This window comes from Saccopteryx bilineata, chromosome 1, assembly GCF_036850765.1.
Source record: "Saccopteryx bilineata isolate mSacBil1 chromosome 1, mSacBil1_pri_phased_curated, whole genome shotgun sequence".
NCBI lineage: Eukaryota > Metazoa > Chordata > Mammalia > Chiroptera > Emballonuridae > Saccopteryx > Saccopteryx bilineata.
The window spans coordinates 301,793,124-301,809,370 of NC_089490.1; the positions used below are offsets into that span (position 1 = coordinate 301,793,124).

The following is a 16,247-nucleotide window of genomic DNA, read 5'->3' on the forward strand; positions in this document are numbered from 1 at the left end:
AGTGCCGGCTCCGCCAGCGCGGGGGGGTGGGGAGAGGACGGGCTGAGCCTGGGGACAGCGCGTTAGGAGGGAGGGAAGGGGGGCAGCTGTGGGCAGGGAGCCCGGTTCCGCCGCCAGGACTAAAGATGGAGAGGCGCCGGGGCCTCGCAGGGGAGGGGGCTTGGCGTTGACGTGGGACGCGGCGGAGGCGCCGAAGCCGGTGGTGATTTGCTAACCTCGCAGCAGAGAGGAGTTGAGGGCGATGAGAGCGGGTACTGCGAACTGCTGGGCGATGCCGCCGCTGCAGCCGTGATACCGAGAGCAACAGTTCTCCAGCAACACCTCTCCCCGACACTGGCACACACACCCCTTCTAAGAGGCACGCACACCCACCCCACAGCGCCCGGCTTGGCATCGGTGAGTGGGGGCCGGGGAGGAGCGCACCGCACAGCGAGAGCCGCAAGCCGAGGCGCCCCGGGGTTGGAGAGGTCTGCGGGGCGCGTTCGCTTCGGCCACTCGGCCGCTGGGCTTGTGTCTGATTTTATTCGGGTTGTTCCCTTCCTGCGGCTGCAGCAGTCGCCACTGCCGTTTGGGGGTCGGCTAAAAGAGGGAGCCCCGGCTGTCAGCTTGGGCTCAGCTGCCACCCCAACGCTTCCACTCCAGGGCACGGTTGGGGTGAAAGGTGGGGGCAGAGTGGTCTGCGGGGATTGAGAGTGCGAGTGGAGGGTTGGGAATCGGCAGGCTTTGTATTCCGGGGGCCGGCGGAGGAGTCGGGAGCCGGTGGGTGCTCATGTGTATGCGGACCGGTGCGCGGCCGCGAGACAGGATTGTGGTTTATTTGTATGTTTATTCGCGGGCAGGCTGGGAAGCTAGAACCTGAGGATCTGAGAAGTGGATCTGGGGGGCGGAGGAGAGCAGGACTGGGACTCGTTTGGGTTTTATTTTTCTTTGAAAAACGTGGTGGGGCCCTTTTTTTCTTGCTTGGACTTGATCCCCGCTCTTTAGGAGGGAGGGGCGGCCGTGGCGGAGCTCCGGAGGGTCTCCAGGGCTCCGAGCCCTCTTCGGCTCTCGGCAGGACTGGCCGTGACGCCGGAGCTCGCTGTGCGCTCCCGGCCGCACTAGGTGGGTGCCCAGCTCTGCACCTGATGCGTTCGGGCTGCCGTTCCCACCCTGGCGCGCGGGCAGCTAGCTCGCACGGTCCCTGGAGCTCTGCCGCAGGCGCTCAAATGCGCACGGTCTCGTCCGCCCGCGGACCCAGTGGAACGCACAGACGCCCTCTACACCAACTCCCTCGCCCGCTCCCCGGGACGCACGCCCGGTGCCTGGGCTGGGCACGCCGGCTGCTGGCGGCGCCCGCCCGCATCCGAGACTCAGGCTTATCGTCCCGGGGGTCACAGCCCAGGGTCGGAGAGGGAGGCCTGGCAGATCCCTTCTCGCTTTTCCTCCCACAACTCTCGGTGGGGCTTTTGTGCTTCCCCTTCGCGGCGTGGCGGGTCTGCCTCCTCGCTGCTCCCGCCCAGGCGCCCAGCCGCCGGACACCAGCTTTTCCACCGGATCTCTTTTTCGCTTTTCCTCTTTCCTAGTCTAGTTCTCTTTCCTTCTTGCCTCCTGGCTCCCCAGGAAAAGTTGCTTCTCCAAGTTGGCTGAAGTCGTCTCCAAGTCTCCGTGGGGGTGGCTGGGAACCGGGTGTGTGTAAGAGCGAGATTGATCCCCGGAGCTCGGGCGGGTTAGTGCAGGCGTTCCCCCTCACCGCCGGGCTGGGCGCTGCAGCCCGAACTGCCGGAGCTGAGTTGGGTTCCCGCGGAGGGCAGATCGAGGGCACCCTGATTTTTCTTAAGATCTTAGGAGCTTGCTTTTGGGAAGGAATTCAGGTAGCCCAGCTTCCATTCTTTTGATTGCTGCCTTCTAGTTCTCCGAAACCCCAAAGTTGGCGGGGAAAACGCGTAGTGAGGAGATGAGGGGTGAATGGCTTTTCCACTCTTGATGGCCTCAGTCCCCACCCCAGAGTGGGCAGCAGAAGTGTCTTGATTCACCTACTGCCAACCCTTTTTGCAGGAGATTTGTGGCTCTGGAGCCACAGGGCTGTTTCTGGGGGCAGAAACGATTAGCATTGGGAGAAAGAGGGAGAACCCTTGCTCTTCTTTACTCCCTGTTCATTTCACTGCAGTGTTGGCCACAGTAAGGCAGAGGCTGAGAGGAACTTGGGCCCGTGAGGGCTTTCGAACCCTCTTTAAATGGTTCCGGTGTCCCAGAGTACTGTTGTTCCCAAACAGAGCTCTGGGAAAGCCCTTTGTCTCCCAAACTCTATCTCCCCTTCATACTGCTTGTAACTCACACCATAGATGCTGGTGACAAAATCACTTCTAGCACCCGGGAGGAGCCATGCCCAACATCAGTTGTGACTTTTGGACACAGGAATTGCCCATTTCTGGGAGCCCGTGAGATGCACTTGGAGTTCATGTACCTAGCATGTATACTCTTGGCTGTAAAGATGCTTATGTCTTACGACCCCTCTTCTTAGGTCCTCAGTGACCTGCATTCCTATGTTTTATAGATCCTTCTGTCCACTGGGCACTTGTAGGTAGGGGGTAAGTGCAGCGTCTTGTGTAAGTATGCACCCATGTGTTAACACACTCTCCCTTGCTGGTTGGTGTGTATGCACATGGATAGTTCAGATCTTGGATCACACATACAATAATTTTGAGGCACCTACAGATGGAAGTGACCCAAACCAGTGTGTGGGTTATGTGTGTGTGTGTTCCTGTTAGTGCCTAAAAAGGGGGCCGGGGTCTGTCTGTCAGTCCTTTTTAGGCCTGGGAAGAGTGGAGAGGCAGAGGCCCAGGGAGACATTGCCTGACAGTGAGAAGTCTGGAGGAGGAGAGCCCTTGCCCACAGATTTCTGTGGGCCCTAACTGTTGGCTGCTAGCCCCAGCTGGGCTTGACTTAATCTAGGGCTACCACAGTGAAGCTGGGGTTTAGAAAACCTTTGTTTTGAATTTTAAGTTTGCTATACAGGGGTTGAGAATGAAATTGAGGGCTTAAATGGACTAAAGGAAGGGGTTCAGTTGTTACAATTTTCAGTAAGTGCTGGACGCCTCCTCATAGCATGTTGGCCTTGCACACGGGACCCTACCCTCATTCAGCCAGACTCAGAAGACTGCACTGTAATTTTCACTTTACTTCATCTAACAGTGAATTAAGCATATGTTATGGCAGAAATCTCTCTTTGTTCTCATTCATGGGTTTGTAAAGGCAGACTCCTAGATTTCTAGGAAGCCCCATTCTACTCCATTGAAATTTCCAAGATTCTCTTGGTGGCTGAGGGTGGGTGCTGTGTTGTGTTGTTTTAATTCTTACTTTTAGGAACACGGTCTAATCTACCTTTCGTCCTGTCGTCTCTTTTGCCTCCCCCCCCCCCCAGCCCTCTCTACTGGCCCAGGAAGTTCACCCTGCCCCACCACGCCGAGTCAGGAAGGAAAGAGAGCCTCATGCCTGAGCCGTGGGGAGCACCATGGATCTGACGAAGATGGGCATGATCCAGCTGCAGAACCCCAGCCACCCCACGGGGCTACTGTGCAAGGCTAACCAGATGCGGCTGGCCGGGACTCTGTGCGATGTGGTCATCATGGTGGACAGCCAGGAGTTCCACGCCCACCGGACCGTCCTGGCCTGCACAAGCAAGATGTTTGAGATCCTCTTCCACCGCAACAGCCAGCACTACACTCTGGACTTCCTCTCGCCAAAGACCTTCCAGCAAATTCTGGAGTATGCGTACACGGCCACCTTGCAGGCCAAGGCGGAGGACCTGGATGACCTGCTGTATGCAGCCGAGATCTTGGAGATTGAGTACCTGGAAGAGCAGTGCCTGAAGATCCTAGAGACCATCCAGGCCACCGATGACAATGACACGGAAGCCACCATGGCAGATGGCGGGGCAGAGGAAGAAGAGGACCGCAAGGCTCGGTACCTCAAGAACATCTTCATCTCGAAGCATTCCAGCGAGGAGGGTGGGTATGCCAGCGTGGCTGCCCAGAGCCTCCCTGGGCCCATGGCAGATCAGAACCCATCTGTGTCCACCTCATTCGGTCTTTCAGCCATGAGTCCTACCAAGGCTGCTGTGGACAGTTTGATGACCATAGGACAGTCTCTCCTGCAGGGAACCCTTCAGCCGCCGGCAGAGCCCGAGGAGCTGACTATGGCTGGAGGTGGGCGGCACCTCGGCATGGCCGAGGTAAAGACAGAGATGATGCAGGTGGATGAGGTGCCCAGCCAGGACAGCCCTGTGGCACCTGAGTCCAGCGTTTCAGGTGGGATTGGGGACAAGGTTGAAGAAAGGGGCAAAGAGGGGCCTGGGACCCCGACTCGGAGCAGTGTCATCACCAGTGCTAGGGAGCTGCACTATGGACGTGAGGAGAGCGCTGAGCAGATGCCACCCCCTGCTGAGGCTGGCCAAGGCCCCCCAGGCCGACTGGAGCACCTGGCACCCACAGCTGAGAAACATCTGGGTATCTACTCCGTGTTGCCCAACCACAAGGCTGATGCCGTGTTGAGCATGCCGTCGTCGGTGTCCTCCGGCCTCCACGTACAGCCCACTCTGGCCGTCTCCATGGACTTTAGCACCTATGGGGGCCTGCTGCCACAGGGCTTCATCCAGAGGGAGCTGTTCAGCAAGCTGGGCGAGCTGGCCGTGGGCATGAAGTCGGAGAGCCGGACCATCGGGGAGCAGTGCAGTGTGTGTGGGGTGGAGCTTCCTGACAACGAGGCTGTCGAGCAGCACAGGTAGGTCCCTTGCCAGTCTCACCTGACACCCTGGCCTAAACTTCTGGCCCTGACACCCGGCCTTTATACCTGACTGTTCCTGAGTCTTGGGACCCGGCTTGCCTGTGCTCCCTGCTATTTGTAAACAAAACATTTCTTTCGAAATCCTGGGACTGGGGGTATGCTTTTCAAATGTGGTGAGGGTCCTAGGGACTTTCCTAAGCTTTGGGGAAGTTGTGGGCCCAGCTGTACACAGGGCTCTGTCTTCTTTCTCCTGTTGGGCTCCCATTTGCTCGTTCTGCTATTGGGTCTCTTCTCCTTTGCCTGGAGTGACTGATAAAGGGAGGGACGAAAGGAATTGGGGTTGAGGACAAAGGTCTCCCGCGGCCTGGATGTAGCCATGCTGTGGGTTTCGGGTGTCCAGGTCCCCATCAGTGGTGTCTGCCAAGGCCGGCTGTCTGCAGCTCAGGAGGATGGGAAGGGCCAGCGCTGCTTAGGCCTCGAGAGCGCTGCAGGTTCCACACGTCATTCCTGGTGAACACTCATCACTGGGAACGTGGCTTCCTCTCTCCCTTCTCATTTTCTGTTCCTGAAAACACATTTAGAAGGAGTTGATTTAAATGCAAGGGGGAAGGATGGGTATGAGCATCTTGCAGTGGAGCCTCCCGGCTAACTCTTTATTCTCTCTCTGCTCGCCTTGAATTAAATGTGACTTTAGGCCAGTGTGGGCTTCCCTCTGGCTTCCGTTTCCTTCTCTGTGGAATAACTATCCACTGAGCTCTTAAGATGTGTCTGGTTCAGTGCTAAGTGCTTTATGTGGAGCCACATTGTTGTTATGACAACCTTTGAGATAGGCGATGTTCTTCTTTTACATGGGAAGATACTGAGATCTTTTACCAAGATCACAGAGAACATAGGAAGTAGAGCTGGCTGGAATCGAATTCAGATCCTAACCCCCTTGCATTTTGCTGCCTCCTGGATTCGTTCAGTCCTGAGGAGGACTGTGTGCCTATAGAGCAGAGGGATTTTCAAAATTACTCATTAGAAGTGGAGGGAATATGAAGGGAACCAGTAGCAGGTTTGGTGTTCCCTTGCATCTGTCATAACGACATGCCCATCATTTTGCCCTCTAGTTCCTAGGTCTGAGGAATGTGTTCAGAAATGCAGTCTCTGCTGTCATCCTGATGACATTTCCCTGTAAACTCCCTTGCCTGCTCTTTGGCTGACCTTGGAGGATTCTTCACATTTGCACACCTCTCTGTCTATCCCATTCCTCCATTTCTCATAGCGTAGGAGGGGATGTGACCTAGGGGCTGTGGGCCAGAGAGGGGAGCAGCTGGAGATTTGTCTGACTGCCCCAAGCTGAGCTGGAACCGGCTCTCGACAGTGCCTATGTTGTGGCTCTGAAAGTTACTTACTTACCTTGTGGAAAGTGCTGCTGAGCTAAATGTAGCCGATTTTTTAAATTTCCGGTGGGTGCGAAAAATAACGGCTGCTAAGGTGTGTCTTGATGCTTGTAACCTCTTTCTTGGCAATAAACTGAAAATTGTGTTTTTGCTCAAACTTTCCTAAAGAGAAAACCCCCTCCCCAAACTCTGACCAGGTAGGGTTACCATCTCTTCCGGTTGTGAATGATTTCAGTAACGTACTATCAGAAATGGGCTACAGTGGAAAGTAAACATGTTTTCTGGCTCTCCTTAGGTCCTGTTTGTTTCTCTTTAGCTGAGAAGGCTACAAAAGATGGCACCCTCCCAGCAGTTCTGAGTTCCCATTCTGTGGGACCTCGGGCCTCTGGGGAGGGACTGAGGGTTGGTTGTGTGCTACCACACAGAGCAGAGGGGGGTGGAACTGGACTTAGGATTGTCATATCACCTTTCTGAGCTTTGTTTTACACTTTTTAAAATGGAGGTAGCGGCATGGTGTGGTGATGGGTTAATGCAGTCTCATTAGGAAGTCTCTAGAGCTGTGATGGCACTAAGGAACTGTGAAAGTGAACAGTGTGCCCTTCTGTCCCCCATCCAGTTTGGGCCTCGCTTCTGCATAACCCTCCTTGTCTCCGCGTCCTCGTGTGTAGTGTCCACAGCGCTGCCTTCCCCTGGGGTTGTGATGGCCGTGGGGCATTGCAGAAAGTGTCCCTGTCCTTGTGGACTGTTGATGGTGAGGAGCTGGTCCTTGAGTCCTTGGTGTCACGCTGGGGGCTGCTGACACAGAGAATGTGCTTTTGATGGAGAGTGGAAAGTAAGTGCTGCAGCCCAGGAAACCAGAGCTGGGGCAGGGCCTTGGGTGGGAAGCTGTGAGGGTCTAAGGAAACCGGGAGGGACAGAATGTTCCTGCGCGTGCTCGGCCCTTGCACAGACGGACGGCCCCTTGGCTCCTGATCAGACACGCTTTGTAGGAGGCCTTTTTCCTCTCCCTCTCCCTCAAAGCTCCCGGATTAAGGTGCTACTTCCCTCTTTCCCACAGCTCTCTGCCACCCCACTCCCCCATTCCAACTACAAGTAAACACAAAAGGCAAGACAAAACAACAGAGTGGGAGATTTTGACATCAGGAGTGTGTGGACTTGGCTGTTACGTACCATAACCATGGTGATGGTGATGAAATAATAGGCTATAGGTTTTATTCTTTTTTAAGCACATGGGCTAGAATGTTGGTAAAGGGTTAAGTACCTGCAGTTACACTTTCTTCCTGGGGAGGAGAAGGGCACGGAGAAGAAAGACGAAGAGAGTTCTGGCGATGGTATCGGAAGGAGAGTTTGCCATGGAATCCCATCAGTAGGTTTCCTCATGACTTGGCCCCAGGCTGGTGAGAGAGTGGCATCGTGGCCTGACAGAAAATTAGGATAAAAATTAGAGAAGTTGTGGTCCTTGCACATGGCGAGATGTGAAAGCAATGTCCATGGGTTGATGGAAAGACCGGACAAAGACACTACTTGAGTAAATCAAATGGGTCTTCCTCACCTAAGGGATCCAGAAGGTCAGAACAGTCAGAAGACCTGGCTAACAGGGTTCTCCAGGCAGCAGGAGGGGCAGGCTCTGGACCCCCTAGGAGGCACCTTACAGAAGATAATGACAGAGAGAGGGAACTTCAGGAAGACTGGACTCTCTTTCTCTAGGCTCAGTTTCTCTTCTTTCTTCTTCTCTGTCTGAAAGGCTGAAGCAGTTCTGCATGTAGGCTTGTCTGGATCTGCTCTAGGAACCTTCTCAAGTGGGCCAGGCATACCTTCTCATTCTCACAGTCACACACATGTGTGGTAAGATCACAAGGAACCGTTGGCTTCAGTGAGAACAGAGTCCTCTTTTACAGCCGTCAGTCTCCCCCGGCTCATGCAGCTTGGTCACAATATTGTTTCTGAATCCAGTCCTGCATGGTCAAAGTGGGGTCTGGTTTCCTCAGAGCTCTGATATTCTACAGACAAGCTGTTGGAGCACCTACAGTGTGAGTCCTGCACACACAAAGTAGGACTTCTTGCCTGGTTCATGCAGGCATGTTCAGGAACCACGAGGAGTGGTCTCAGCCAGCTCCCCAGATCCAGCTCTAGGGTGCCTGAGCTGTGTAGTTGAGATGTCAGAGTTCTGCCTGGACCTTTGCCTTGGTCTCTCTCTGGTGGCCAGCTGCTCTCTTTTCAGTGGTTGACCGTGAAGAGGGTCAATAGCTATTGACCTTGGCTTTGGCCGTTTTGGGGAGCTCAGAAGTCCTGAATGCTTGGTCCCTTTTCATGATTCTACCAGCTTTAGGCACCTCTGAAGTCAAATCATTATCTTTTTGGAAGAGAGAATTCTGTGAAATAATGATAAGCAACAGCAGTAATATTAATAATGCACCCCCACTGTAGTACTTTCTCCTTTGCCAAGCATCTTTAATGGCTTTATCTTTCTTAACCTCACATCCTCCCCAAAGGGGATGTAGGTCCATCATTCCAGATCTGTGATTACAAAGTCTGAAAAGCTCTGAAAGCTGATGGGTTCTGTGTACATTTGCAGCAAACTCCATTTAGTGGCAAAACCTGATCTGAGCTGCTGTGAGGCTATATTTATCCTATTTTGAATATTCATATGTTTTGCTGCAAAAAAATATTAATGTGTTTGATTACAGAGTGCTTCCTTAGACTCCTCTGGGACTGGGCAAACACTATCAGCCTCATAGCTCCTTTCTAAAAATCTGAACAGTCTGGATTTCTGAAGCACCCTGGGGTTCTGGATAAGGGATTGTGGGCCATTCTCAGCCCCAATTTACAGATGAGGAAAATGAGCTTCGGAGCCAATAAGTGACTCGCCCAAGGTCACATAACTATAAATGGATAGGACCAAAAGTTCAGCTTGCCTTCTAACTCACAGCCCTGAGTGCTCTGCGCCAGGCCATATAAGAACAAGTGCATTGCCACTTTGGGTCAGATCCATCTGACCTAGTCTTTGGTTGCCAACCCCGCTCCCTGAGATGCCACCATAGGAGGCTACAGCTATCTTCCTTGACGTCAATCCTAAAGGTCAGGTGGCGCCCAGCTTCTCTTGGTAGCTATTTATGGCTGTTCTGTCATTCACAGATTTGCCCAAATCCTTTCTGAATCCATTTCTGTTTCCAGGAAGTATCCTTTTGGGGGGTGATGAATGACTTCAGTTTATAACCTCTCGGGCTCCTAGAAATCTAGTCTTTTTGAGAGGGCATTGGTTGTAGAGCTAGGAAGATGGCAGAGGCTTTGGGAAGGTGTGCCAGCTTTGGCAGAGGCCAGACCTGCATGTAAAGACCCAGCTCTGTGTGTTTGTTTTTTTGTTGTTATTGTTGTTGTTTGTTTGTTTTTAGCTTTGGTCACCCTTGTCAGTCCCTTTTATCTTGAGCCGAGCTTTCATTTCTTCATTTGTAAACTTAGGCACTTGGACAGATTGTTTCTGGGTTGTTGAAGTCTTTAGAAAATTCTTCTACCACGTGTGCACCCACTTTCAACTTCATGACGTCCTTTTGGTTAATTAAATTTTGCTGTTTTTGAATTCTGGACTCCAGCTAGACTAGGGGGTCCATGAGATTTGAATCTGCCTGTGATGTGCTTAGGGTTACTGAACCATCTGGGATTTAAGCTGAACTCTGGGAGATTTTGATGATGACTTATTTGTTTCCGTGGAGGAAGGTAGCATGCCCTCCTGTTGCTGTGAGGAGTCCCATTTTGATCCGCTGCCACCATCGGTTCATTGTGGGGGAGGGGGGTGGGTATGGAAGTGTCAGATCTGCCGCATTCTTCCCTCCTGCTTGTTCTAGGAACACTGTGTATGATCTTTAAGACAATGATTATTCTACGCTGTTAAAATCAAACTCTATTCAGAAGTCTTCAATTTGTTGTTAATTCAGGAGAAAAAAATTTCCAGTTACTTTAATATTTTCAATTGATGATTTCAAAACAAGTCCAACTGAAAGCCCGAGTGTGAGACGTCAGAGTCTTGCTGCATGAGTACAGACATGTCTCCATTTGTCCAGTGGAAGGTTGCTGAATTTTCCATAATAACAAAAGGTTGTCTCAGTCAGTCCCATGTCAGTGGTGTTAGGGGAGAGCCCTGACTCAGAGGCAGTTGTTTACCATGGCGTTCCCACTGCCCCACCTCTGACTCTACGTTTTATACGCAGTAAATGTGTATTTTGTACAGATGAGGCTATTTGGCTCAGAATCCCAATTTCACCACTTGCCAGCTGTGTGACTATGGTTACATTACTGGACCTCTCTGTGCCTGCTTGTTCTGTTTGTAAAATGGGAATAATAACTACTTATTTGGTTTGTTACAAGGATTAAGTTGTCAGTATTTGTTAAGTGCAAGGAATGGTGTCAGGAGGTGAGTGCTCCACCTGTGTTTGCTGTTGTATCTTTATTGTCGTTGTCGTGAAGTGGGCACACTGGTAAGTAGTGCAGCGTGAAGAATGTGTTTGTATTCGTCCAGGTTTTGCTTTGCCCCAGACGTATTGGTTCACACAGTGTTGTAAAAACTGCTGTCTCAGGGGCACTGTGTGTTTGGGGCTGTGATACATGGTGAGAACGGGCATTTTTTCTCTGAGAAGCTGATTGCTTGTACCTGGGTGGCCAGGGTACTCTTTGTCCCATTGACCTGAAGCCTGATGAGTCATTCAGTCCTCATTTAAATTTAGCTGGGCCGCTCTCCACCATCGCAGTTTCCAAGTGAGCCGGTGGCTCATGGATGCAGTGTCCTGCTGCTCGTGCACGTGGCCAGGTGAGCAGGTTGCTGTGGTTGAGGCAGAGCTGAGGAGCACTGACCCCACGTACTGAGGGAATGCCGGGTTTGTGAGTGCTGGACATTCCAGCCCCTTCCCTCTCCCGCCCCAGTGCAATAAGCTTCTGAGGCTGGATTCAGCAAACGCTGTTGTGAGTGTTTGATACATAGTAGGTGCTGGGCTAAGTGCATCTGTCGTCAGAATCTTCCCAAATACTCTAGCCGCCCTGTAAGGTGGATATTAGTTTTGCATTCCAGGTGGGCAGAGGGAAGCACTAGAGGTCAATGGTCTTGTCCATGGCAGACAGTCACGGGCGACACCGAGGTTTGTGCCCTGGTCTTCTGGCCCCATGTTCACTCTTCTTACTGTATCGTCCTGCTTGGACTTGTGTCCCCTAGTGGGATCAGAGGGTGGGACGCAGGAAGGGCCCCCTCGTGTTCCCTGTAGCTGGGGACCAGGAGGATCATTGCTTGGCCTGCTCTGGCCCAGTTTTCCCTGGTGGCTGGAGAGGTGGAAAGCGGCGAAGGTGCCGCTTACTGAGAAGGGCTCAGGCCTTCGCGGTCGGGGTTCAGTGGGTCTGAGGAGGACTGCATCTGCCCCATTATCTCTTACCTGCATGGAGAGACCAGCTCCTAGCCATAGAGGCCTTCTATGATGACTAAAATAAGTTGGGGGGGGGGGATAAAAAATTACAAAAAAATTCTACACTGTTAATTTTATCCCAGCCTAAACAGAAATTCCCCTTTCTGCCATTTCGCCTTAGAAGCAACAGTGTGCTCTTCCTGGGAAAACCATGGCTGGGTTTTGCCTACGTGAGGCCTAGCTCTGCATCCGCCAGGGGTGAGGGGGAGTCTGGTGTATGTTATTGTCACATGGAAACTTTGGCTAAAGACTTGCAAAAACCTTCTTAAATCTAAATTCCTAGCCCAGGTTTGATTCAGGCCTCAAGGTGTGATGCTCTTCAGCAGGGACAGACTGTTCAATTTGCAGTAGGGAGAGTCCAAGTTAGATAAGAGAAAGACCTTCCCAAGACAGTGGGGCATTCCTGGTGAAATTGTTGGACTTGATCACAGACATTTTGATGAAGAGGAGAATTGTGGGCCTGTTGGAAGTGGTTTCTAGAGTTTTCCCCGCTTTGGGGCCATTTAGATCCCCTCTCCCCCAGCACACCGAAACAATGAAAAAGGACTTATACACACAAACAAAGCAACACCATGAGGCATGCCAAGAACAAGACAGGTGTACCACCGGACCATTGTCTTTGTGGGGCTGAAGGTAGGTAGTGCAGCCTATCTAACGTAGGCTGCGTTAGATCCACTTTGAATAAGAGAGCTATGTTGTGAACTAGGGCGCACGCTGCCACCTGTCTGAATGTCAGCCTCCTCTCCTGTGAGGTGAGGCTGGCCCCTCGGCCCTCTCTGTGGTTATTTATACGTGTAAATGCGGTGCCGTGTAACATGAAGCACACCACAGGGACCCATATGGGAAGTGGCCTCCCTGCTTCCCGCTTCTCTTGTGACCCCGGCCTGACAAGGGAGTTGCTCTCTGAGCCCGGTCACCCTTGCCTGGCGTTGGTCTCTAAGTGGATTAGCAGAGCGTTGTGATCTTAAAGTCGTTAGGCCTGTTGGCACAACTCTCTTCACCATAGTGAGAAGCAGATGTGACTGACTATAAGGGCCCGTGGTGACCCATCAGGCCTGGAGGGCTGGGGGAAATATTATTAGTGTTAATTTGGGGGAGTCTCTTCTGGTAGTTGGGGGAAATGCAGAGGGAGTGTTTGAGATACATTGATTTGAGCCCTTTTGCAGGTTAGATGCTGCTGGGGTCTATCGAGGCTCAACTACCCACTCCTCCCACCCTTCTTTAAGTGAGGTCCCTCCCCAACCCCGAAGCCCAGGCCTGATTACTTCCAGAGTTGGAGAGACAACTTAGCAGTCTCTTGTTTCTTGCCGAGGTACCTTATTAGTAGCACCTGGCATCATAATCCACTAATGGGAACCAGTGCTCTCCTCCTGCGTGGCCAGTGACAAGTAGCCCTGTCAGCCGGAGCTCGCCGTGCGAGGAAGTTCCTATTAGCTTTATGGCCAGGAGAACTTGTCCTGTTCAGGAAATGAATGTTGCCGCTAAAGGTCCACGGCCCTGACCCTGGCAGTGTAACCTGTGCAGGCCGGGGAGACCCTGCTCAGGATGCTTGGGATTTCAGCCTCTCTCTGGTTCTTGTCATATGTAAAGAGGGAATCACTGTGGTATGTTGCAGCCTTGAACTTTTGATTTATTCACTGAGGGCGACTTAACTGTTTCCATGCCCGGACAGCTGTGCGGTGACCGAGCTGAGGGTCGTGGCTTAGATGTGTGCGCGGAGTCTCAGGGCACGAGAGACGTCCACATACTAACAGGGTTTGTCTCGGGGAGGGGTGATTGGGGGTAATTATTTACTTGCTTTTGCATTCCTGCATCTTCAAAATTTTTTGGAGGGGGGTTGTTGGTTGCAGAATGGTGGGAAGCCGGGGAAGGCTGCGTCCACAGTTGAACCTGTGTGTGACTTCATCCTCTGCGTCTCGGAAGCTCCGTGCCTGTGGCGAGATTCCCAAGCAGCCGCTTTCTCATCTGAGAGAGGAGGTTAATGGCCTCGACTTCGTCACGTCGCTGTGTTACTCTCTGTGGGGTGGCGATGTACAGCCCAGGGTCAGGCATGCTGTGCGGTGTCAGGCTATAGTGTCTGAAGGGATGTGTGCGTTTCTTTCTTTCTCATCATAAACTTGTTTTTAAAAACAATTGGAAAGTGTGACACAACACTTTCTTTCCGTTTAACTTATTGAGACCATTGTTTTCCTCACCACGGCCTTGGACTTGTTGAAGAAAGGCTACTTAAATTGTTTCTTTTTTCTTTTTCTCTTTTTAGCCTGTGAATAATGTTCTAAATGTGAATTTTGCAGAGAACAGCAGTGCTTTTGACCTTATTCCAGGGGGTGGAGGGGCTTTTGCCTCCCTCTTTTTGAGGAGAGATGCTTGTGCACTGTCTGGCAAACGAATGCGTTACTTTTGCTGCTGCCGCCGCCACCACTGTCGTTTTAAAGGCCCCTGGTGACAAAGGACTGAACTGCACTTCCAGGCGAAGCGTTGCCGAGTGCGGCCCTGAAAGGTGGGCCTGTGGGGGACGGGATTTGGAGATGACGGCCTCCTTTGGGAACGTTAAAACAAAGCTATTCGTTTGTGCCCAGTATTTATGGTGTCCTTGACAGTAGTTCAGGGGGATAAAAATTCTTATCTGATTGTGGGGTTGGGCACAGAGGGAGAGGACAGTGAGTCGAGGCAGCTGGACCCGGAGTTTTGGAGACCGGGACACCGGCCCGTTTCAGGGTACACGCAGGGAGGCGGGTTCCCACCTCCTCCAGCCCCATCTTCACCCTCTGCGTGGAAAACTGTGCCCATCTCAGTTAAACAGCAGGTGAAAGCTGTTGGAAGGCATTAGGGCGTAGGGGTTGGAAGCGTCTGATGCCAAAGCTAAATCATGACAGTTGTCCCCTGTAAATGCTCTGCTAAATTAAGGATCTGCTACCATTTGTGAGTCTGTCTCCCTGTATATACCCCCACCCCGTCCCCTTGGCAGGAGGGATAAAAATGGTCCTTAAACACAGTGTGGGGTGGCTGCTAAATCAGGTGACTCTAAAAACATTTTTCCTCCCTTTGACGTCAAGTGTGGAAAACCAGGGCTGGACTTCGGAGCGCCGCAGACCCGCTGAGGGCCCATGTGCCGGGCTCCTTCCCGCAAGGTTCAGCACGGTGGTTTGCATTGCCGCGTCTCCCTCTCTCCCCTCTTCATAATTATCCACCCTTTACTTTGTGTGTCCTGACAGCCTCAAGAGTGGTTTTTGTTTTTTTTTCAGCCGAGTAGCTGCTAAGTATTCCTCAGCCTTCGGTTCAGTGGGGCACGGGAGGGTGGCTGGCGGGGAGAGGCCAAGCCTTGGCATCCCCTGTTGCAAAAGTGAAAAATATTTCTGTTTGCAGTTAATTTTAGTGGCGAGCATATCATGTTAACTGGGTGTAATTGCTTCCAGATACGGCGGAGGGTTTTGTGTGTTGAGATGAAGGGTCTGGTAAGTGCTCACTTCCTGTGTAAATTAGCCTATTCCATTCAGTCCTTCATTCTCATCAGCCCTGGGTTCTGTCATTCTCCCATTTCCCTCCTCCCCAGCCTGCAGCCTGGGGTGAGAAGCAGCTTGCTCTGTCCCTTTGGGTGCTTCTTTTGTCACTTAGAAGCCACTCACCTCTTGCTTCTTGATGTGAGTTTACCCTTAGAAGAATGAGGAGAGTTTGAACCGACGCCACCTGGTCCTGCTCCTCTCTGGGCAGAGGCAGACCTGCAGAGCCCAGGACGGCATCATCTCCTGGGCACGTGGACTGTGTCTCGGAACCCAGAGCTCCTGGCCTTCCATGGAGTTTTTTTTCCTTTTTCCTTTTTTTTCTGCTACTGCCCTCTGACCCCTACTCCCAATTTGGAGAATACCTTTTTATCCTTTTTGGAACAAAGCACATTCCAGTGGGCTTGAGACACCAGAAAAAAATGAAATGGCTGTTGCGAAGAGGAAAATCTCGTCATAACAGAAAAGAGGCATATTAAACGCAGACATGAAAGCCACACTCTTCTTTGCAAAGCAGGTCAGACGTAGGTGCACACCTGCCCCTCGCTGTAAGAAAGGAAGAGGAAAACCTACCCGGAGGATCTTCTCCAGGGTCCTGCAGGTTTTCCAGGCTTGAGATCAAGAAAAAACATGAAGATTCATATTCTAAATTCTGATTTTGTTCTGTGTCCAGTCCCACATTCTCAGTGCTATTTGTATAAGAGGTTGCTGTTTATCTTTCTGTATCAACTCCACTGATAACCCCTGTGGTCTGTTTAACAATCTATGAGGAATAGATGACTTGATAAACGCCCGTTTTCCAATATGCAAAGATAAACTGTTGGGGTCAGGGCGAGGGGTGGTGCGTTAGGAAGGAGGGACCAGGTGGAGACACAGGACACCCCCTCCCAGATTGGGGTGGAGATGTGTGAAAGCACCTGGTAGAAGAAAACAGGTATCTCATAAAACACAGCAGCTGTGTTTATCACACAGTCTTTCAGCTTCCTGCTCTCACCTCCTTCTCCCCTCCCTCATGCGGACATGCGGAGTCTGAGAATGGCTCATGGAGCGGGTTGCGGAGGCCCGTGTTAATAGGACAGGGGGAAAGGGTGTAGGTAATCTTTGCTCCTTTAGTTCCGATCTCTTTCTCCCTCCATTCTCTCTCACTCCCACAAGTTGTT

General features: G+C 51.9%; 1 protein-coding gene across 2 annotated transcripts in view; it reads left to right on the forward strand.

The window, feature by feature from the left end:
- Positions 1 to 16,247, forward strand: part of ZBTB16 (zinc finger and BTB domain containing 16) — a 187,269-nt gene that overhangs the window by 353 nt on the left and 170,669 nt on the right. The window contains exons 1-2 of one of the 2 annotated variants that reach the window (XM_066245052.1): positions 76 to 396; positions 3,401 to 4,758. In XM_066245052.1, the coding sequence (XP_066101149.1) occupies positions 3,491 to 4,758 (1,268 nt within the window). In that variant the 5' untranslated portion in view covers positions 76 to 396; positions 3,401 to 3,490. Of the gene's footprint in view, positions 1 to 75; positions 397 to 3,400; positions 4,759 to 16,247 lie in introns of those variants that run through there. The other variant, XM_066245062.1, reaches the window with a different exon arrangement.